At 48.2% G+C, this 22,741-nt stretch overlaps 1 protein-coding gene across 3 annotated transcripts in view; it reads left to right on the forward strand.

Moving 5' to 3' along the window:
• FAM184B (family with sequence similarity 184 member B) overlaps nucleotides 1-22,741 on the forward strand; it is a 123,817-nt gene that overhangs the window by 95,616 nt on the left and 5,460 nt on the right. Inside the window, exons 8-16 of one of the 3 annotated variants that reach the window (XM_060188295.1) lie at nucleotides 2,494-2,600; nucleotides 4,547-4,676; nucleotides 6,204-6,416; nucleotides 8,384-8,537; nucleotides 9,943-10,097; nucleotides 11,780-11,922; nucleotides 14,054-14,200; nucleotides 15,418-15,538; nucleotides 21,798-21,902. In XM_060188295.1, coding sequence (XP_060044278.1) covers nucleotides 2,494-2,600; nucleotides 4,547-4,676; nucleotides 6,204-6,416; nucleotides 8,384-8,537; nucleotides 9,943-10,097; nucleotides 11,780-11,922; nucleotides 14,054-14,200; nucleotides 15,418-15,538; nucleotides 21,798-21,902 — 1,275 coding nt within the window. The remainder of the gene's footprint in view (nucleotides 1-2,493; nucleotides 2,601-4,546; nucleotides 4,677-6,203; nucleotides 6,417-8,383; nucleotides 8,538-9,942; nucleotides 10,098-11,779; nucleotides 11,923-14,053; nucleotides 14,201-15,417; nucleotides 15,539-21,797; nucleotides 21,903-22,741) is intronic. The other 2 variants (XM_060188296.1, XM_060188297.1) reach the window with 2 other exon arrangements.

Genomic DNA, 22,741 nt, shown 5'->3' on the forward strand with positions numbered 1-22,741 from the left:
GAGAAGTGAGAGAGTCCAGCCAGGGGGAGCCCAGGAGCCCACCCAGGAACAGGCTGGTGGGCCTTATATAGGGTCTTGGTTCAGGGCCATTTCTGTCTTGATGGTCTTAGATTTATGGTCCATTCAGTAGTATTTCTGGTCAGATACATCCAGTACTGTCAGTAGTAAGAACAATTGTCTCCTTTGTGGGTGAGTGATCTGCTTGTTCGCAGCATACCCCCCTCAGTCTGTTTCAGCGACATCAGTTTTTTCTGTGAAGGGAGGGGGTCAGGGCTCAGTATATTTCCTTCACTTCGTATAGAATATATTCCAGAAAACAGAGCAAAACTGAACCTTGGCTTGGGGATGAGATATCAAAAGACCACTGGGTTCCTTCTCTGGTCACTTGATGCGGAGGGGATACTCCTTTGGGAGAATGCCCATTTTTCTTTTTCTTTTTCTTTTTTTTTTTTTTTTTTTTCATTTTATTTTGACAAGACAGAAAAATTGAGAGGGGGAGGGGAGAGATAGAGAGAGACAGAGAGACAACTGCAGCACAGCTTCACCACTCATGAAGCTTCCCTCCCCGCCCCTCCGTAGGTGGGGTGCAGGTGCTTGAACCTGGGTCCTTGTGCACGTTAACGTGTGTGCTTTACCAGTGGCTGGACTTGTCAGCTCTACTATCCTTATATAGCAGGGATGTCACTGGTTCTTGTATATGTCCTGCATGTCAGTGATGCCCCTGCCAACATCACTGGAATCATAAGCAAGCTTGGGTTAATGTAAGGGAAGAGGCAAGTGCCTTAGAGCCCAGAGTTCATGTTGTCATCCGAGGATATCAGACAGACCTTTTCAGGTTTTGCATCTTCTCTGTTTTCTGGACTCCTGCCCAGGATACCTTTAAATATAGTCAGTCGTCGATGTGGTGACCCAGAACTTACCTCCTATACCTTCTCTGTCATGGTCTCTGCAGTGGCCCAGAGCACATTTGCAGTTCTTTCTCATCTCTACAGAAACTGTGAGGCTTTTCACCCATCATTCATGTTTGCCCTGAGTTGCTTCCTCCTTTTTTTTTTCTAGATGAGGTTTCTTGGTGGCCGGGTGTGCCTTTTCAAAAAGCCAGCCTTCAGATCCGCTCGTCAGTTCTCTATTTTTCTATGCCATTGACTTGTCCCTCATCTCTTTCTCTTTCTCTCACTTTGGTTTCATTTTATGGTTCTTCTAACTCTGAAATAGTTTTCTTAAAAAAAAAAATAGGTTTTTTTTTTTTCCCTTATTGGGCTGGGTGTTGGCACACACAGTTGAGTGTACTCATTATCTTGTGCAAGGACCCCGGTTCAAGCCCTCAGTCCCTGCCTGCAAGGAGAAGCGTCATGAGCGTGAAGCAAGTACTGCGTGTGCGTGCGCATGTGCACGTGTGCTTGTGTGCATGTGTGTGTGTGTATGTACACAATCTCAGGGCTCTGTTCCTGCACATTTTTCAGTCACCTCATTTCCCCCATGTATATATTTGAAAAATGCTGATACAACATTGGTTTGTAGCATTTGACATAACTCGTCTGTTGTACTATATATATATATGTATATATATATGTATACTGACTGAAAGTTTAACAGATTTGTATGTACATTTTTAAATGAAAGTTACTAGTTCTTCTTGACCAAGTAATGCAGTCATTATTTTTTAATATTGCTGCTGATTGCAGAGGGATATTCACTAATGAACATATGATGTATATCAAGTATTGCCCAGCCACAAAAAAAAAAATAGAATCCCTAACTCCTCTCTCAGTTTTTCCCCTGTCCTGTCAAATAAAACTAAGTTTAAAAAGATTTTTTAATTAGTAATTTAATAATGAATTACAAGATTGTAAGATTATAATCTTCCACCCCACACTCACCACCAAAGTTCTGTCTTGTCCATGCCCCTCCTAAAGATAGCCACCGTGAAGTTTATCTCTCTTTTATTTTATGAAAGGATGAAAGAGAGAGAGAGAGAGGAAAAAAGAAAGAAAGACCAGATGTTGAACCCACAGCCTCATATTTTCAAGGCATTTGCTTCACCTCTCAGCTACCATGCTAACCCTCTCTCCATCGTTGTTAAAATATACCTCTTTGCCACTTTCTAACCAGGGAAGGACTGCTGCTAGTGGTGGGTATATGGGGGAGCAAGCCATGCCAGTGTGATAGGGAGAGAGGACCACATACCATGCTGGGGATCAAGCTCAAAGCTCAGGACCGCATGCGTGAGAGTCCAAGGCGCTATGCACTGCACCACTTAAGTCTCTCCGGCAGTGTGAACTGTTTGGTGGAGTGAAATACAGGATGTAAGGATAAAAGCTGAAGACGCACTGAAGTTAGACACACTCTAAGCACTGAACCCTTCCAGGCATTTAAGCAATGCACTTCTCTGCTTTCTGCTTTGAACAGCCCATACTGTGTGTGTGTGTGTGTGTGTGTGTGTGTGTGTATGTGTGTGGTACTGAGTTTCATTTGCATCTCCTCTTGTCCTAGGATCCATGCTTGGAGCTGGATGAACCCTCTGAGACTCTCTCCAGAGGTGGAGATGACCAAGAACAGTCGGCAGCTGACGAGGAGACCAGTGGTGATGAAGAAGAAAGGTACAGGAGGGAGCCCGGGAAGTGGTTCATATGTCTGAGCGCGTATGTTACAACTTGCAAGGACCTAGGCTCAATCCCCCAGCCCCCCACCTGCAGGAGGAAACCTTCACGAGCAGTGAGACAGGGCTGCAGGTGTCTTTCCCTCACTATCTCCCCCATCCTTCTCTGTTCAATAAATAATACATGTTTAAGAAGTAAAAAAGAAAAGATGGTGAAAGGCACCATGGATTACAAGCATTCTACTGCTCCAGGAATGAGTGACATGCCATGGAGAAGGACCAGTCTGTTCTCTCCTCAGGCGTCTCTCATGGACCTTTGCATCACACAGAGAGCGGAAGCAGAGGTATTTCACATATCTTCAGCATGGCAATGGGCTTTAACAGAATCACCTCAGTTAACTGTTACACCAATCTAGACAGGCTGATTGATAGATGAAGAACCAAACACTCAGGAGACAGGTGGTGGTACATCTGGTTAAGCGCACACATTACAGTGCATAAGGACCCAGGTTCAAGCCTCCCATCCCCAAATGCGCGTGGGGGGGGAGTTTTATGTGTGGTGAAGCAGGGCTGCAGGTGACTCTCTGTCTCTCTTCCTCTCTAGCTCCCCCACCCCTCTCAATTTCACTCTGTCTCTCTCCAATAATAAATAAATTTAAGGGGCTGGGTGGTGGCGTACCTGGTTGAGTGCACATGTTGTAATGGGCAAGGACCCAAGTTCAAGCCCCCGGTCCCCACCTGCAGGGGGAAAGCTTCACAAGGGGTAAAGCCGGGCTGCAGGTGTCTCTCTGCCTCTCTCCTTCTCAATCTCCCCCTCATTCTCAATTTCTGGCTGTCTCTATCAAATAAAAAACAAATAAAGATAATAAATTTAAAAATAATTAATTAAAAATAAAAAAGGACTGAAAAATCAGGCCAGAGAGATAGTCCACTTGATAAGACACATACCTTGCCAGGCGTGCAGCCCAGATCCAAAATGCTGTGATGCTGGAGGAAACCCTGCTGCCCAAGGTCTGTCTCTGTCTCTGTCTAAGTGGAAAAGGGCCTCAGCATGAGATCAACACAAGTCTGACCCCAGCCCAGCAAGGCAGATAGCAGAATGATTCTCTCATGAAATGATGAAACTGTGTTCACTAGCAGGGCCCCAGCTGAGAGGAAAAATAAATAAATGAATGAATGAACCTGAAACTCAAGGGGCTTGGTGTTGGCACACTTGGTAGAGTACATGTTAAAATATTCAAAGACCTGGGTTCAGACCCCACCCCAGTTCCCACCTGCAGGGGGGAAGGTTTATGACTGATGAAACAGTGCTGCAGGTGTCTATTTTATTTATTTACTTGATAGAAACAAGCAGAAATTGAGAGGAAAGGGAAGTTAGGGAGAGAGACAGACACCTGCAGCCCTGCTTCACCACTTATGAAGCTTTCTCCCTGCAGGTGGAGACCAGGGGCTTGAACCTGGGTCCTTATGCTCTGTAATATGTGCGCTCAGCCAGGTATGCCACCACCTGGCCCCAAAGGTGCCTCTTTCTTTCCCTTTCTATCTCTCCCTCTCAATTTCTGTCTCTATCCAAATTTTATTAAAATTTTATTTCTCTTCTCCACCACTCTCCACAGCTATTTTCTTCTGTCTTTCTCTCCCCCCTTCTTTTCTGTTAGAAACAGAAATAGTGAGAAAGACAGAGGGGTAGATTGAGAAAGAGAGAAAGAGAGAGACACCTGCAGCACTGCACCACTCATGAAGCTGCCCCTTGCAGACGGACACCGGGAGCTTGAACCCAGGTTTCTGTGCACAGTAACGTGTACTCTCTACAAGGTGTGCCACCACCCAGCTCCAGGAGATGCTGTTCACCCTCACTCACCACCTCCCACCCTGAGTGGCTGAGATGTCACCAGGGTATAGTGTCTCTCTCAGCTTGGAGTGATTGTGGCCTCCATATCTTCAAAGGATACCAGCGTCCTTGGCCAAGGGAGGTGACCTGCCACCAGCACTGGCTTCTCTGCTGAAGGAGAAGGCCCCCGACATCCAGCGACTGCAGGAGGAATGGCAGAGTCAGAAGGCCAGACTGCAGGCCCAGGTAGGAAGGCAGCCAGTGCAGTGGAGTCTGCTTGGAGCCCTGTCCTCTGCGTTAGCTGGAAATGCACCCAGAGCCAGATTCATGGCCCAGCTTGAGGGGGAGTTCTAGGTACAGGGTGAGCCTGGGGTGGGGGTGGGGGTGGGGTCGGTTTGGTTCTGTTTATCGCCCATCTCACTCCCTGTGGTTTAAAAGCACTTAATAGGGGCCAGGGACTCTTGTAGGTGCTTGGATCTAGCGGAACAAATCCCTCAGAACACCATGTTAACGAGCAGATGTTCTAGCAGAAGAGGAGAAAGGGACGCAGGGCAGAAGAGAGGGAGCAGGGGGACTCGGCGCAGGGGCTGGGGTGACTGTAGTGCTTAGTGGGGCCATGAGGGGATGACTCAGTAAGGAAATGAGATTTTAAGGAGTCGGGTGGTAGCACAGCAGGTTAAGTGCACGTGGAGCAAAACACAAAGACCAGTGTAAGGATCCTGGTTTGAGCCCCTGGTCCCCACCTGCAGGAGGAAAGCTTGGCGAGTGGTGAAGCTGAGGTGCAGGTTCCCTCTGCCTCTTTCCCTCTCTATACCTCCTTCCCTCTTGATTTCAGGCTATCTCTATCTAATAAATAAATAAATAAAGATAAGGGGCCAGGTGGTGGCTCACCTGGTTAAGCACTCACATTATAGTGTGCAAGGACCCCTGGTCCCCACCTACAGGGGGCAAGCTTCACAAGTGGTGAAGCAGGGCTGTTGGTGTCACTCTGTTTCTCTCCCTCTTTCTCTCCTCCTCTCAATTTTTCTCTGTCTCTATCCAATAATAAATAAATAAATAATTTTAAAACAATAGGTAAAAAAATGTTAAAAGACTATCACACCTGAGGTTCTGAGTCCCAGGTTCAATTCCCCCAAACCACCATGAGCCAGAACTGAACAGTGCTCTGGTAAGGAGAAAAAAAAAAAAAAAAAAAATCACCAGAGAAGGCCAGACAGATCCACCAGGGGGAGCTTGGCGTTGTGTGGTCTCTTCCTGTTTCTACCTGGAAATGAAAAATCAGCTGAAGTGGTGAAATCACACAGGCATAAGGGCCTGGCTCTTCAAAGAAAAAGGGAGGGAGGCAGGAAGGGAGGAAGGGAAAAGGGGAGGAAGAAAGAAGGAAGAGAAAAAAGAAAGGAAGGAAAGAAGGAAGGAAGGAAGGAAGGAAGGAAGGAAAAAAGAAAGGGAGGAATGGGGGGAAGGAAGAAAAAAAATCTTATGTGGTGTCAGGGAGTGAACCCACAATATCACTCATTGACCTCCCTCGCCCAGTTTTCATTCTTTTTTTGAGACAGGGGCAAAAGGCAGGGAGAGACAGAGGGAGTGAGAGAGGCTGCAGCACCCCTCCACCATCCCTGGAGCCCCTGGTGCTGTCCCTGCCACGCCAAGGCGGCGCTGAAGCGGGACTGCAAGGCCCCACACTTAGCGAAGGCTGAGCGCCTTCTCTCCCAGCCCCTGTCTGTGTCTCCTGAACCCTGCGAAGGGGATCTGAGCCCGGCACCCTGCGGGCAGGTGTCCCAGATGCAGGAGGCCCTGGAGCAGTGCGCCCAGGACTACAGAGAAGACCTGCAGGAGCTCAAGCGACTCTCGGACCACGAGCGGGAGAGGCTGCAGGGAGAGCTGCAGGAGACCGTTCAGCAGAGCCAGGCCGTGAAAGCGCAACTCGAGGCCGCCCACCAGCAAGCCCTCCGAGCCCTGGAGAAGGCCAAGAACAGAGAGCTGCAGGTGAGGGGGGGGGGAAGCCGCCCAGATGCTGAGCACTCGCTGTGCAAACACCTGCCCTGATCTCTAGGGGGCGCCTGCGGTCCATGATCTACAGTCTCTGCCTGCCTTCATCCTACCAGACTTAGTATTATTTACTAGTAATCTAATATTGATTTACAAAATTATAAGATAAGGGGTTAGGCAGTGGCGCACCTGGCTAAGCGCACACATTGCAGTACGCTAGGACCCGGGTTCAAGCCCCTGGCTCCCATCTGTAAGGGGAAATCTTTACAAGTGATGAAATGGGGCTGCAGGTTTCTCTCTGTCTCTTTCCTTCTATCTTCCCCTCCCTTCTCAGTTTCTCTCACTTTCTAGAAAATAAATAATTAATTAAAAAATTATAAGATAACAAAAGTATGATTCCACACCATTCCCACCACCAGAATCCTGTGCCCCCACTCAGTCCATCAAAAACCACATTTGTTCTCCCAAGGTCCAGGGTTATCGCTGGGGTTTGGTGCCTGCACTACAAATCCACTGTGTCTGGAGGCCATGTTTTTTCCATTGTTGTTATTATTGTTGTTGGATAAAATAAAGAGAAATCGACAGAGAAGGGGAAGAGAGAGAGGCTAATCCCACCTGCAGATGGGGAGCTGGGGGATTGAACCGGCATCCTCGCACAGGTCCTTGCGCTTTGTACTCTGTGCGCTTAACCTGGTGTGCTACTGCCTGGCTTTGCCCCTTTCTTTTATGGTCCTGCCTTTGCTTGCTTTCTAAGTCACATTTATACCTACTACGAGTCCTGAATGTCCTTCCTTTCTTTCCTCTTCTATCTCTGAATCCTGATAGAATTGGAATTCAGGGCCCTCTGGTCATCTTCTCCTAACATTTCTCCCCCTCTGCAAGTAAGGACCAGAATTCTTTATGGGGTGCAGAAGGTGGGGACATTGGCAGGTGGATCCATACCCCCAGCAGACTGTTAGTGCTATACCTTCTCCTCCCATCTCCTTCCTGCCTTTCCTGTGGTGTCAAGGGTTGAACCCCGGGGACTCCTGTATGCAGGCACAGGCTCTTCAACTGGGCCACCTCCTTGGACTAATTCCTATTTATTTGTTTTATGTATAAAAATTAGGAGAGTGGCCTGGGGGTGGTGCATCTGTTCAACTGCACATGTTACCAGGGCAAAGACTGCACAAGGACCAGGGTTCAAGCCCTCGATCCCCACCTGCAGGGGGAAGCTTCATGAATGGTGAAGAGGTACTACAGGTGTCTCTCTGTCTCTCCACCCTCTTCCCTCTTAATCTCTCACTGTTTCTATCCAATAGGTAATAAAAATAAAACTGAAAAGGAGTGGCTGGTGGTACACCAAGTTGAGTGCACATATGACAGCACTCAAGGGCCCAGATTCAACCCCCTGGTCCCCACCTGCAGGGAGGAGGATGCATGTGCAGTGAAGCAGGGCTATAGGCGTCTGTCTGTCTTTCTGCTATCTTCTCCTTCCCTCTCTGACTTCTCTCTGTCTCTATCTGAAAGAAAGGAAGAGAAAGAATTTGATTGTCATGACTGATTAAAAATAAACCTATGAGAAACCAAAGCTCTGTTCCACCATCCACGAAGTGCCTTTTTCTTTTGGTTTTGCTCTTGACTTTATTATTCTTTCATCTGGTGCTGGGAATTGAACCTAGGCCTCCTGCACACAAGGCACGTGGTGCTCTACAGCGGAGGCCACTCCCCATCCCTGTGGCTCTTCCTTGACTTCTCTGCCCCCCACCTCCTAACACACCTAACGCCCAGCCCAGTGACTAGCCCGGCTTGGGACAGGTATCCACTCTGCCCCATCAGCTCTGGAACTCTGGGGCCACACCATTGCTTTTCACCCCAGAGGGACAGGAAGGCTCCAGTGTAGCCCAGGAGAGCAGAGCAACCTGAGCTGGCTGGGGGCAGGGAGGGGCGGGTTTCAAGCCTTCCTCTGCCACTTCTGTCCGCAGGCCACCGAGGAGCGCCTGAAGAAGGAGTCCAGCCAGGGCCTCCAGCTGCAGCACCAGGCACACCAGCTGCAGCTACAGGCCTTGGAGGAAAAGGCCCGCCAGGAGCTACAGGGAGAGAGGGAGAGGATGCTGGCACAGCAGGCCCTGCTGCTGGGTGAGGCATCCGGAGACTTGGGGGGTGGGGGTGGGGGTGGGGCGGGGCCCACGCCAGCTTCACTCTCCTGCTCTGGACTCCAGAGAGCCTTGGGCTGGGTCACCCTGAGGTTCATTTTTCTTTCTTTCTTTCTTTCTTTCTTTCTTTCTTTCTTTCTTTCTTTCCTTATTATTTATTATTTTGCCAGAGCTCTACTCAGCTCTGGCTTATGTTGGTGGAGGGGATTGATCTCACTTTCCTTTATTTCTTTAACTCTTCCCCCCTTTATTTTGATTTTAATCTTTTCTCTCTATATTTTATTTATTACTAATGATTTGATATTGATTTGTAAACTGATAAGCTAACTGGGGTATAATTCCACATTGTTCCCACCACCAGAGTTCTGTGTCCCTATTCCCTCCATTGGAAACTGCAATAGTTCTCCCAAGGTCAAACATACAGTTGGCTATTATTTCTATGTCTATCTGCATCTATCTATCCATCTATCTCTCTCTATATATATATATGCCCATTTTTTCCTATGGTTCTGCCTGCTCTTCCTTATCTAAGTCACACCTACTACTTCTGAGTCTCCTTTCTTCTCTTTTTTCTTTTTTCCTTTTATTTTTTCTCTCTGGATACAGGTGGAATTAGAATTCAGAACCCTCTGGTCAGCTTCCCCTAACATTTACCCCTCTGGGAGTGTGGGGTAGGAAGTCTGGCTTCTGTAATTGTTTCTCTGCTGGACATGAGCATTGACAGGTCGATCCACACCCCCAGCAAGTTTCTATCTTTACTTAGTGGCTCTGGGGAGGTGAAGTTCCAGGACACACAAGCAGGTCATCTGCTTATAGAGAGAGAAGGAGAGATGGAGATGGAGAGAGGTCAAGGGAGACACCTGCAGACCTGCTTCACCGCTCGTGATGCTTCTCCCCCTCCTGTGGGGACAGGGATTTGAACCCAGGTCCTTGTGCATTGTAATGTGCATGTTCAACCTGATGTGCTACCCCTCCCTGCCCCCCTCTCATTCTTTTCTTATTCAATGAAATCACGGCTGTCCCTGCTGTGGATGGGGCCTTTCTGGCTCTGCTGAGATGTTAAAGAGGACCTAACATGAGCTCCAGCACTCCCTGGCTGTGTGACCTTGGGCAAATGGCTGACCATCTCTGTGCCCCAGTTTACATCTCTAAAGTGTGGACAAGAACAGCCTTCACCTCGCAGCTCCGCCGTTAGAATCTTATAGACACCTGCCAGACGCTTAGCTGTAACCCTGCCCTCATATCTGTGCATGCTGCGGCTCTGACTGTTCCCATAAAAAGAACTTGGGGAACGTGATCCACAGCTGCCCTCCCCCAGACTGTGGGCCCAGGAGGGAGCTCGGGCGTCCCACGCACTTGTCCTTGGCCCCTCCCCCTTCCTTCTCCAGAGTCCCTCCGGCAGGAACTGTCTGAGCAGCGGGCTGCCTGCTCAGAGCATCAGAAGGGCTTGGAGGCACTGCAAGCTGAGCTGAGGGCTCTGGGCAGCGAGGGCAGGCGACCAGGCGACGCCCAGGGGCTAGAAGACAGTGAGGACCACGCACAGGTCAGCACCCGCCTATCAGTACCCCTGTCCAGGCCTGTGCCTGCAGGGACATGGGCTGCAGTGGAAACCAGGCAGGGAGACTCGCGGAGCCCCACCCACACTTCTTCTGGGGCGGGGGTGGGGGGCTGAGCAGCCTAGGGGGTCCTCTCTTTGCAAAGCAAAAGAGATGGGTTTTGGGCATTGCATGTTACTTAAAATTTTTTTTTCTTTATTGGGGAATTAATATTTTACATTCAACAGTAAATGCAATAGTTTGTACATGCATAACATTCCCCAGTTTCCCATATAACAATACAACCCCCACTAGGTCAATTTTTTTTTCTTTTTATGGTGCAGAGAAATAGGGCAAGAAAGATATTTGCAGCTGGTGGGGCTGTGGCTTGAACCTGGGTCCTTGTGTTATTTTCCCTGTAGCATCCCCGCCCGACCCCTGCATGTTATTTGTAACTGAAATACAATATCATTCCCCAGTTGCTGGGTGTCAGACAGACAGAGCCTAGAGACTAGAGACCAGTGGGTGCATGGGGGTGACTTGTGGGAAGTCACGTGAGAAGGTCTCCGAACACTTCCGGACAGGGTGCTCTCTCCAGAGGGAACGGGGTAGGGGCGGGTGCTCTGTCATCAGAGAGCCCATAGACACCCATTGAGACTCTCCTAGGACTTGCTGGGATATAGCCCATGGGCGCCTGTCTGTACGCCCACAATCCCTACCACAGTCCCTACCAGCTCCAGAGTACAGAGGCCTACGGAGGACTACAGGCACTGTGGAAGGCCTAATGTAGAGAACTCTGCATAGCTCCCTGGTGCTAGTGTAAGGAGCTCTAGCTTCACCTTGAAAAACCCTTCCTCCCCCTCCCCTCCTCCCTTCCACTCTCCTCTCCCCTCCCCCTCCCCTTCCCCTCTCCCCTTCCTCCCCCTTCTCCTCCCCTCCCCTCCTCCCTTCCACTCTCCTCCCCCTCCTCCCCTCCCCCTCTTCCCCTTCCTTTCCCTCCTCTCCCCTTCTCCTCCCTCTTCTCCCCTTCTCCTCTCCTCCCTCTCCTTCCCTCCTCCCCACCCACTCCCTTCTCTCCCCCTCCTTCCCCCTCTCTTTCCTTCCCCTCCTTCCTCCTTCCTTCCCCTCCCTCTCCTCCCTTCCCTCCTCTCCCTCTCCTTCCTTCCCCTTCCCTTAGTATTTTATTTATTTATCTGTCTTAATGAGAGAAAAAGAGACCAGAGCACTGACTCAGCTCTGACTCACAGTGAGGCTGGGGGATTGAACCTGGGACCTCAGAGCCTCAGGCAAGGAGTCCTTTACAGAACCATCATACTGCTTCCCCACCCCAAAAAGCCTGTCTGGAGCCACACACCCCACCCTCTCTGCAGGCAGGTGCTGTGGCGGCGGAGGCATGAAGGGTCTCTTGTGGCCCTGAGGGGTGGGAGGCTGCCCCCAGGCCCAGAGGCTTAGCTGGCAGCAGCGCGCGGGACTTCAAACCTTGCTCTTTTAGGAACCCCATTCCTATTGAATTCAATAGGGCTCCCCAGCCCTATTGAATTCCCCGGGGTGGGGGTGTGGGGGCAGATGTGGCCACTCCTGGGAGCAGACAGATAATAAAGACTGGGGTGCAATCTTCACCCCCACCTTGGCCGCAGCACAGCCTCGATGCCCCCCTGAAAGCCCCTCTCTTCTCGGGGTGACTCTGCAGGCCGGGGGCGACGGGGAGCAGGGTGCCCCCGAGGAGGGCGCCCCCCGGGAGGAGGACACACAGCGGCTGGACGCGGTGAGGAGCCTGCGCGCAGCGCTGCAGGAGCACCGGCAGGAGGCGCTGCAGCTGCGCGACCAGCTCAGGTGGGTCCGCGGGCGCCTGGAGTAGTGGGGGGGGGGGGGTACCTGCCTCTGCCAGCTAATCTTCCTCGGATGTGCACACCTGTGTCTCAGACTCTGGGAATTGTAGAGCTCCAAATGGCAGAGGCCCTGGTTCTGATCCGTGGCAACTCAGGAGAAAGAAGGACTGACCTTAAGATGAAAGGGGGCTGCAGACAATGGGGCTGAAAGCGCCCTCTAGAGAGCACGGCGGGGATTTGCACAACGAGTGCTCAGCGGTGTGCCTGAGGATCTGTGCAACTGGATCTAAACATTTAAAAAGTATCCTAACAGGACCCAGGTTCAAGCCCCTGCTCCCCACCTGCAGCACGTCTGCTAGTGTCTTTCTATATTTATTTATTTTAACCAGAGCACTGATCAGCTCTGGTTTATGGTGGGCAAGGTATTGAACCTGAGACTTTGGAGGCTCAGGCATGAAAGTCTTTTTGCATAACTATTGTGTTATCTCCTTTCCTCCTATTTTTTTTTTAACAGAACACTACTCACGCTCTCCCTTTCTATTTCACCTTCTCTTCTCAGTTTCTCTTTTTCTATCAAATAAAATAGGAAAAAAAACTATTTAAAAACATCCATATGAGAGGGAGAATCAGAGGATCACTCTGGCACAAGTGATGCCAGGAACCAAACTTGGGATCCCAGACTTGAGAGTCCACTCCTTGTGCATCCAAGCCAGTGCTCAGGCCACTTGTAAAATTTCTATTTTTTAAAATAATTTTTCTAAAACTGGAGCTCAGAACCTCTATGGTGAATCCACTGCTCCCAGCAGCCTTTTCTCAATCTGTTTGACAGAGAGAAATTGAGAGAGGATGAAGAGACAGAGAAAGAGAGACACCTGCAGACCTGCTTTACCACCTGTAGTTGAGGACTGAGAGCTTGAACCTGGGTCCTTGCACATGGTAACAGGAGCACCTGACCCCTTTGTTTACTTAAAATTTTTTTTATATTTATTTATTTTCCCTTTTGTTGCCCTTGTTTTCTTTTTATTGTAGTTATTACTGTTGTTATTGATGTTGTTGTTGTTGTTAGATAAGACAGAAATGGAGAGAGGAAGGGAAGACAGAGAGAAAGACAGACACCTGCAGACCTGCTTCACTGCCTGTGAGGCGACGCCTCTGCAGGTGGGGAGCCGGGGCTCGAACCGGGATCCTTACACAGGCCCTTGTGCTTAGCGCCACCTGCGCTTAACCCGCTGCGCTACCGCCTGACTACCTACTTTTTTTTAAAACAAGAGGGAGAGAGAAGTGGAAAGAGTATACAAATTGCTACTTCATCTTCCACAGTTACCTGTCTCTCTTTTTATAGTTGTCCTTGTTGCCACCATGTGGCCTCAGTAATCCCAGGTGTTCTGGTGCTGAGTAATTTCTATCCAGCATCTCAGCCTCTGCCCCCACTCCCAATGAAGCAGCCCCTCCAGAGCTGTCTTCCCTCCTTGTCCCCCAGAAGCTAACTAACTCTTAGGCTCAAGACCTGCTGGGCGAGCTTCGTGGGTGGGAGACACAACCAGGGACTCAGGGCTGAGCTGGGAAGCAGTATCTCTTTATTCATGTGGAACGCAGCACAATCCAAGCCATCTCTAATCACAATCCTGTCCTTATATATACTCGCCAAGTAGGGTGGAAACAGGATGTGACGTAAGAGGATGGAGCGAAAAGAGACTGGTGCAAATCAGGGTGACTACTAGAGGGGGCGGAGCAAAAAGACATCCTGAACCAGTGGGGATTAAACCAATGCCCTGCAGGTAGGGCGGTGCTTAGTTAACAGTGGTTATGTAAATAGAATACAGTGTTAAGCAGGGGGGACTAAACCAATCAAACAAGGGATTTTAGAAGCAGAATTAGAAGCATACCAACAAAGACCTTTCTGGTTTGTGGGGTGAGAATTGGTAAGGAGGGGTCTCCCAAGCCAAGGTGAGCGGGTCCTGCACTGCAGAGCTCAGAGAACCGGGGACCCACAGCATCATGTCCTTGGCCATAGACTCAGCCCCCCCCCACACACACACACGTGGGTTGTGTCCCAATCCTGGTCATCTAGCACTGGGGACCCTAGCACAGTCCCTGGAGTTTGGGAGAGCCAGGCTGTGCTCCCATCCACCCAGGCTGCTGGAGGAGGACCAGCAGGCCCAGAGGACCTGGAAGGTCGAGCTCCTGCGGCAGAAGCACCGGGAGGAGATGCAGGCCCTGGCGGCAGACTTCAGCAGCGCCCAAGCCCAGCTGCAGGCCCGCCTGGCCGCCCTGGAGGCCGAGTAAGTCCATCTCTATTTGATTTTTTAAAAATATTTACTTATTTCCTTTTTGTTGCTCTTAGTTTTTTTATTGTTGTTGTAGTTATTATTGTTATTGTCATCATCATTGTTGGATAGGACAAAGAGAAATAGAGAGAGGAGGGGAAGACAGAGAGAGTGAAAAACAGACACCTGCAGACCTGCTTCACCGCCTGTGAAGCTACTCCCCTGCAGGTGGGGAGCCAGGAGCTCGAACTGGAATCCTTACACTGGTCCTTGTGCATTGCGCTACATGCGCTTAACCCACTGCGCTACAGCCCGACTCCCCTCTATTTGATTTTAACTAGAGCCCTGCCCAGCTCTGGCTTGTGGTGGTGCTGGCGATTGAACCTGAGACTTGGGAGCCTTGGGCCTGAAAGTCTTTTTTCAGAACCATTATACTGTCTCCCTGGCCCATGATGTTTGTTTGTTTGTTTATTTTTGCCTCCAGGGTTTTCGCTGGGACTCGGTGCCTGCACTACGAATCCACTGCTTCTGGTGGCCATTTTCCTCATTTTTGTCGCCCTTGTGGTTATTATTATTGGATAGGACAGAGAGAAATCGAGAGAGATGGGGAAGACAGACACAGAGAAAGATAGACACCTGCAGACCTGTTTGACCACCCGTGAAGCTACCTCCCTGCAGGTGCACAGCCGGGATCCTTACACCGGTCCTTGCACTTCGCGCCATGTGCGCTTAACCCACTGAGCTACCGCCCAGCCCCCTGATGTCCCATTTTTATCAGAGTGACAAGTGTGAGAAAGGGAGGTGTCCCTAATGAGGTGACCATGCTCCAGCTTCATCCAGAAGTGCTGCGGGTACCAACCCTTCTCCAGCCCGACTGCGCGCTGTGCGTCCAGCAGGTGGCGCCAGAGCTGCATCGATATTAGCAGAAAGTCTGCCCAGGGACTGGGTGATGGGGCAGTTGGGGTGCAGAGGGGAGGCTGTTTCCTGCTGTGCTCCTGACTTTCCTGCTAACCCTCAGCTTCTCTGTGGTGCTGGGAGCTCCAGTGAGCTCTTTGTATACATTCCAGGGCTTTGGTTCTCTGAGAATGTGGGGGGTGTGGTCTTCCATCCATCCAGAACTGACCCACTTGGTCCCCAGCTTTTTGAGCAGAGTGGCGGGCCAGGCTGCGCCTCGCTGGGGAACTGGGTTACTGTGGTTACTAGACCACTCACCTGCTGTCTGCTTGGAACAGACTGAAGGAGTGTGGCGAGAAGGCGGGCAAGGGCGCCTCCCCGCGGTCGGAGGACACGCAGCTCATAGGCCGCCTGCAGACCCGCTTGAAGGAGCAAGAAGACATCATCCGGCAGCTCACGGTGAGGCCCCTTTACTGCACAATAGCTGTTTCTCTGGAACCTGTTGTTTGGATCCTGGTGGCTGTATAAAACCACCTCAAAGAACTCTTTGCGAGCAATTACAGAAGCCAGATCCACCCCCCACCCCCACTTCTGCAAGCCCCAAAGAACTTTGGTCCATACTTCCAAAGAAGGAGAAATGTTAGGGCTCTGAACTCCAATTCCATCAGGACCTGGAGAGAGAAGAGGGGGAAAGGAAGGGTATTCGGAAGTAGTAATAGGTGTAGGTGCGGCTTAGAAAGGAAGGCAGGACCCACTGCAGTTTTCAGTGGTGGGGGCGGTTTGGAATTATACCCCTGTTATAATTTTGTAAATCAAGGTTAAATCATTAATAAAAAAGTCCTCTGTTTTCTTTCTTTCTTTCTTTCTCTCTCTCTCTCTCTCTCTCTCTCTCTCTCTTTCTTTCTTTCGCCTCCAGGGTTATTGCTGGGGCTCTGTGCCTGCACCATGAATCCACTGCTCCTGGAGGCCATTCCCCCCATTTTGTTGCCCTTGTTGCTGTAGCCTTGTTGTGGTTATTATTGTTGTTGACGATGTTCGTTGTTGGATAGGACAGAGAGAAATGGAGAGAGGAGGGGAAGACAGAGAGGAGGAGAGAAAGACAGACACCTGCAGACCTGCTTCACCGCTTTCGAAGTGACTCCCCTGCAGGGGGGGAGCCGGGGGCTCTAACCAGGATCCTTATGCTGGTCTTTGCACTTTACTCCACCTGCGCTTAACCCGCTGCGCTACCGCCTGACCCCCCTATTATTTTTCTATATTTTATTTATGTATTCATTTGTTTTGGATAGAGACACAGAAGTTGAGAGGGAAGACAGAGGATAGAGAGAGAGAAGGACTGGAGAGATAACAATGATTCTGCAAAAGACTCTCATGCCTAAGGCTTCTCTGAGGTCCCAGGTTCAGTCCCTAGCACTACTGTAAGCCAGAGCTGATCAGTATTCTGGTCTTTATCACTGTCTTTCCCTCTGTATCTCTCTCTCTCTCTCTCATTAAAATATCAACAAAATAAAAATACAACAAAAATGTGATTATTAAAAAAGAGAGGGAGAAAAAGAGACAGATAACGTTTTCACCACTTGTGAAACTTCCCCCCTTGCAAGAGAGGACCAGGATCTTGAAGCTGGATCTCTGCACACTGTAATCTGCGTGCTCAACCAAGTGTGCCACGCCCCCACCGGCCCCCTGCTTAGTTTTTATTTATTTATTTATTTATTTATTTATTGGGGAATTAATGTTTTACATTCAACAGTAAATACACTAGTTTGTACATGCATAACATTCCCCAGTTTTCCATTTAACAATACAACCCCCACTATGTCATTTATCATCCTTCATGGACCTGTATTCTCCTCACCCACCCACCCCAGAGTCTTTTACTTTGGTGCAATACGCCAATTCCATTTCAGGTTCTACTTGTGTTTTCTTTTCTGAGCTTGTTTTTCAACTTCTGCCTGAGAGTGAGATCATCCCATATTCATTCTTCTGTTTCTGACTTATTTCACTCAACATGATTTTTTCAAGGTCCATCCAAGATCCCCTGAAAACGGTGAAGTCACTATTTTTTATAGCTGAGTAGTATTCCATTGTGGATATATACCACCACTTGCTCAGCCACTCATCTGTTGTTGGACACCTGGGTTGCTTCCAGGTTTTGGCTATTACAAATTGTGCTGCCAAGAACATATGTGTACACAGATATTTTTGGATGGATGTGTTGGGTTCCTTAGGATATATCCCCAGGAGAGGAATTGCAGGATCATAGGGTAGGTCCATGTCTAGCCTTCTGAGAGTTCTCCAGACTGTTCTCTACAGAGCTTGGACCAATTTGCATTCCCACCAGCAGTGCAGGCGGGTTCCTTTGACCCCACACCCTCTCCAGCATTTGCTGCTGTTACCTTTTCTGATGTGTGACATTCTCACAGGAGTGAAGTGATATCTCATTGTTGTCTTGATTTGCATTTCTCTGACAATCAGAGACTTGGAGCATTTTTTCATGTGTTTCTCAGCCTTTTGGATCTCTTCTGTGGTGAATATTCTGTCCAAGTCCTCCCCCCATTTTGGGATGGGGTTATTTGTTGTCTTGTTGTTGAGTCTGGCAAGCTCTTTGTATATGTTGGTTATTAAACTCTTATCTGATGTATGGAATGTAAAGATCTTCTCCCATTCTGTGAGGGGTCTCTTGGTTTGGGTAGTGGTTTCTTTTGCTGTGAAGAAGCTTTTTAATTTGATGTAGTCCCATAGCTTTATAATTGCCTTAGTCTTCTTTGTAATTGGATTTGTTTCATTGAAAATGTCTTTAAAATTTGTGTAGAAAAGAGCTCTGCCAATATTTTCCCCTAAGTATTTGATAGTTTGTGGTCTAACATCCAAGTCCTTGATCCACTTGGAATTTACTTTTGTAAAAGTATATTTGGTGAAATACAGTGATTCAGTTTCATTCTTCTGCATGTTTCAACCCATTGTTTCCAACACCATTGCTTTCCCCATGTAATAGTCTGGGCCCCTTTGTCAAAGATTAGATGTCCATACGTGTGGGGCCTCATTTCTGGGCTCTCAATTCTATTCCACTGGTCAGTGTGTCTATTCATGTTCCAGTACCAAGCAGTTTTGATGACAGCGGCCCTATAATATAGTTTGAGATCTGGGAGTGTGATGCCTCTGGTTCTGTTCTTTTTTCTCAAGATTGTTTTGGCAATTCTAGGTCTTTTCTGGTTCCAGATAAACATTTGTAGCATTTTTTTTCTATTCTCCTAAAAAATGTGCTTGGGGTCTTGATGGGGATAGCATTAAAGGGTGTGGCAGAGATAATCCAGTGGTTATCCAAATAGACTTTCACAGTCCTTCAGCTATGCCCCCGAGGTATAGGTCTTCTCCTGAGTTTCCCGGTTAGATCTCTGTCCCCTGGTGTCCCTCCCTGTCGCTGCTCCAGATTCTGAGGGTAGTAGCAATGGAGACTCAGAGTTGCACTTGGTGAGTCTCTGGGGAGTCCTTTCCTCCCTTCAGCTGTCCCCTTGTTGTGGAGCAGACTGGAGGTGGTGTATCAACTGATAAACTGCTGAACTGTTAGCAGTCACTTAATCTCTCCTTAGGCTCCTCTCTCCTCTCTGCCACCAGCCACACGTGTTTGTACTCACTGGTGATTTACTGGGTTCCTGTGGTCATTCTAGTCCTGTCTTGTTTCGGTCCCCGGTGGTCTCCTTTGGTATTCCTGCAGACCTGCTTCACTGTCTGTGAAGCGACTCCCCTGCAGATGGGGAGCCAAGGGCTAAAACCGGATCTTTTCGCTAGTCCTTGTGCTCGTTCTTGTGCTTGGCACCAGAAATGTGGTCTTCAGGGTGTTTCCACTTAGCTGAAAGTGTTAGCACAGTGCCATATAGAGCTGTGCTTTCCAACCCATTAGACAGTAGCCACACTCTGCTGCTGGTTTTTTATTTTATTTTATTTTTTCCATTTTATTATTATTATTATTATTACTATTGGATATGACAGAGAGAAATTGAGAAGGGAGGAGGAGATATGGAGGGAGGGGGAGAGAGAGAGACTCCTGTAGACTTGCTTCCCTGCTTATGAAGTGTCCCCGCTAAAGGTGCGGATTAGGGGCTTGAACGTGGTCCTTGTGCTTAGTACTATGTGTGCTTAACTGGGTGCACCACTGCCTCCCCACCCCCACCCATTCTTTTCTTAAATGTGCAGTTCATTCATTCACTTACTCTTGAGAGGTCAGAGGTCAGAGTACTGCTCAATTCTGGCGTATGGTGGTGTCAGTCATTGAACTTGTCACCAGAAGAGATCTAGCTATGCCTACTTATGTTCATAGCAACACGATTTGTAATAGCCCAAATTTGGAAAGAAAAATAAAAACCTGTGGTATATACACATGATAGAAACTCAGCTGTTAAAAATGATGAAGTCAGATCCTTTGCATTCTCTTGCAGACAAGCCAGAAGAGAAAGACAAATATTAAAGGGTCTCATTTATAAGCAGAACTTAAAAAATAGGGGCAGGGAGAGAGAACACGAAGAGAAATCTGGACTGAGCATGGTGTACTACATCAAAACAAGGGACGATGGGAAAGGAGAGGAAGGGAGTGAGAAAATCAACACATTGGATAAAATATAGCACCTTCAGGGGAGTCAGGCGGTAGCACAGAGGGTTAAGCACACGTGATGCAAAGTGCAAGGACCGGCCTAAGGATCCTGGTTGGAGCCTCAGGCTCCCCATATGCAGGGGAGTTGCTTTACAGGCAGTGAAGGAGGTCTGCAGGTGTCTATCTTTATCTCTCTCTCCCTGACTTCCCCTTCTCTCCATTTCTATCTGTCCTATCTAACAATGATGACATAACAACAATAATACTACAACAATGAAAAATGACAAGGGCAACAAAAGGGAAAATAAACATAAAAAATATATATATATATATAGCACCTTCAAGCATGAGATCCTGAGTTCGATCTCTGGTACCATAGATGCCAAAGTGATGCACTAGTCTCCCCCCTCCATCTTATGTTAATAAATAAATAAATAAGTAAGTAAATGAATAAATCCTTCGTAAAAATGGGCCCAGGGTTGGCTCAGCAATAGAATGCACACGTGAGACCTTGATTTCAGTTTCTTGCACCAAATTTAAAAGAGTTGTTATCATATAGTCAGATGAGATTATATGATGACTCAAAATAGCTTTTAAAATACTACAGCCAACTCCATCAGCTGGGGCCCTAATTGGGGAGTCCTGAGATTCCCAAGCAGACATGACGGGGATAGACCTTGAATAAATCCCTGTCTCCATTGTTACTGGTCATCTCTATTAGTGATAACACAACAGACCCCTTTGTGGGCCCCCATAGGACCTTGCCCTCAACTTGGATCAATAAAGGTAGAGAATGTTTCATCCTCCGAAGGGAGGCTGGACAATATACTCTATGCTACACCTGAGGAAGATGGGTCCTGATATTGGGGCAGCTTGGAATGTTCCTACTCATGACCACAGAATGTGAGCTCAGATCTACAGGGATGCAGAGGTCACATAGGCTCCTAAGCTGAATATGGGCCCCAGATCACATCAAATCAATGGGGTTTACAATCAACAATATTTATACCCCTTTCCCACATTAGGGAGCTACTCTCTTCCCTGATCCAGTTTTCTGATCTTTCTGCCAGCCATGACATCACCTCCCCAGACAATAATTAGGATCCACCTGCATATCAAATTTCAGGCTCAGGCAAAAAACAAACAAACAAAAACAAAAACAGAAAACACTAGTAATAGCCACAAGTCCTTTGGAATATAGTTAAAATATGCCTACTAGCTATCTACAAAACAGACCCCCCCCTTCAACTCTTCACTTGCACTATTCCAGCCTTTAAGTCCATGATTGGTTTGGCTTTGTATGTTAACTATCTTTTCAACCACCAGGTTCCAGATGCTAGCACGATGCTGACCAGACTTTCCTGGATAGACAACCCCACCAATATGTCCTGGAGCTCCACTTCCCCAGAACTCTTCCCCACCAGGGAAAGAGAGACAGGCTGGGAGTATGGATCAACCTGTCAACGCCCATGTTCAGTGGGGAAGCAATTACAGAAACCAGACCTTCAACCTTCTGCATCCCACAATGACCCTGGGTCCATACTCCCAGAGGGTTAAAGAACAGGAAAGCTATCAGGGGAGGGGATGGGATACAGAGTTCTGGAGGTGGGAATTGTGTGGAGTTGTACCCCTCTTATCCTATGGTTTAGTCAATGTTTCCTTTTTATAAATAAAAAAGGGGCAGGGGTGGTGGCACATTACAGTGTGCAGTGACCTAGGTTCAAGCCCCTGTTTCCCACCTGAAGCTTCATGAGTGTGAAGCAGTGCTGCAGGTCTCCCTCCTCCTCCTCCTGACATCCACAAGATTAGCCACATAGTGATTGTACCATAAAATGGTTGAGGATCTTCGATAGATTCTTCTCAGAACTAAGAGACCTGGGTCTTTACCTTTTTTGGGGGGGCATTCCCCATAAAGCATGTGCTGTCCTTTGCAAGAGGGTCCAGGGACACAAGGGCCCCAGGAACAAAGATGCTTCCTCCAAGTATTCAGTGGGTAACAACTAGATTCCTGTCGCTTCCCTTGCTGCTACCGTCCCTTTCTGTTTTCTGCTTCACACCGCAGCCTCCTTTAAGGCAAGTCCAGTGCTATATGCTGAGGTGCATGTAGACTCAATAGTTTTGCTTTTCCAGGAGGAGAGAAGATTTCACTATGCAGCATTCCCCAGCGCCATGTCCCACCGGAATCGTTCCTTTTCTTTCAATCGTCACCCAGGGTATTTGACCCCTTCCATGAAGGTAAATTGGTTCTTCTGGGTTTTTTTTGTTTGTTTGTTTTTTGTGGGTTATACAATTTTGCTGTTTCTGTTTTTTCCAACAATAACTGCAGTTTATTCAGTGATAGACTGGTGTACGTTGGTGTCACAGGGCCAGGCAGTGTTGCACCTGGCTAAGTGTACACACTGCAGCTCACAAGGGCCCAGGTTCAAGGCCCTGGTCCCCATTTATGGGGGAAAGCTTCACAAGTGTTGAAGCAGATCTGCACCCATGTGTCTGCCTCATTCCTTCTCTATATTCCTCTTTCCTCTCAATATCTCTCTGTCTCTATCCAGTAATAAATAAAATAAATAGAATATTTTTAAAAAACAAAGGATATTTGGGAGTCGGGCAGTAGTGCAGCGGGTTAGGCGCACATGGTGTGATTTGGAAGGACCGGTATAAGGATCCCGGTTTGAGACCTGGCTCCCCACCTTCAGGAGAGTCACTTCACAGGCAGTGAAGCAGGTCTGCAGGTGTCTATCTTTCTTTCCCCATTCTCTGTCTTCCCCTCCTTTCTCTATTTCTCTCTGTTCCATCTATCAACAATGACATCAATAACAACAACGATAAAACAAAAGCAACTATTTTAAAAAAAAAGAAAAAGAAAGGATATTCATTGGAGGGAGGGGATAAACTGGAATAGTCAGAAGTATTAAGAAACAGCATTTACATTTGACTATATATATATATGTATATATATATATATATATATATATATTTGCTTTTATGGGTTTTATGGTTTCCAAGACTTCTGTAAATGTGTCTCTGTCAACGATGGTAGATGTTGTCCACTTTTTTCTTACTTTATTTTTGGAATT

The sequence above is a fragment of the Erinaceus europaeus genome, chromosome 3 (genome assembly GCF_950295315.1).
Source record: "Erinaceus europaeus chromosome 3, mEriEur2.1, whole genome shotgun sequence".
Classification (NCBI taxonomy): domain Eukaryota; kingdom Metazoa; phylum Chordata; class Mammalia; order Eulipotyphla; family Erinaceidae; genus Erinaceus; species Erinaceus europaeus.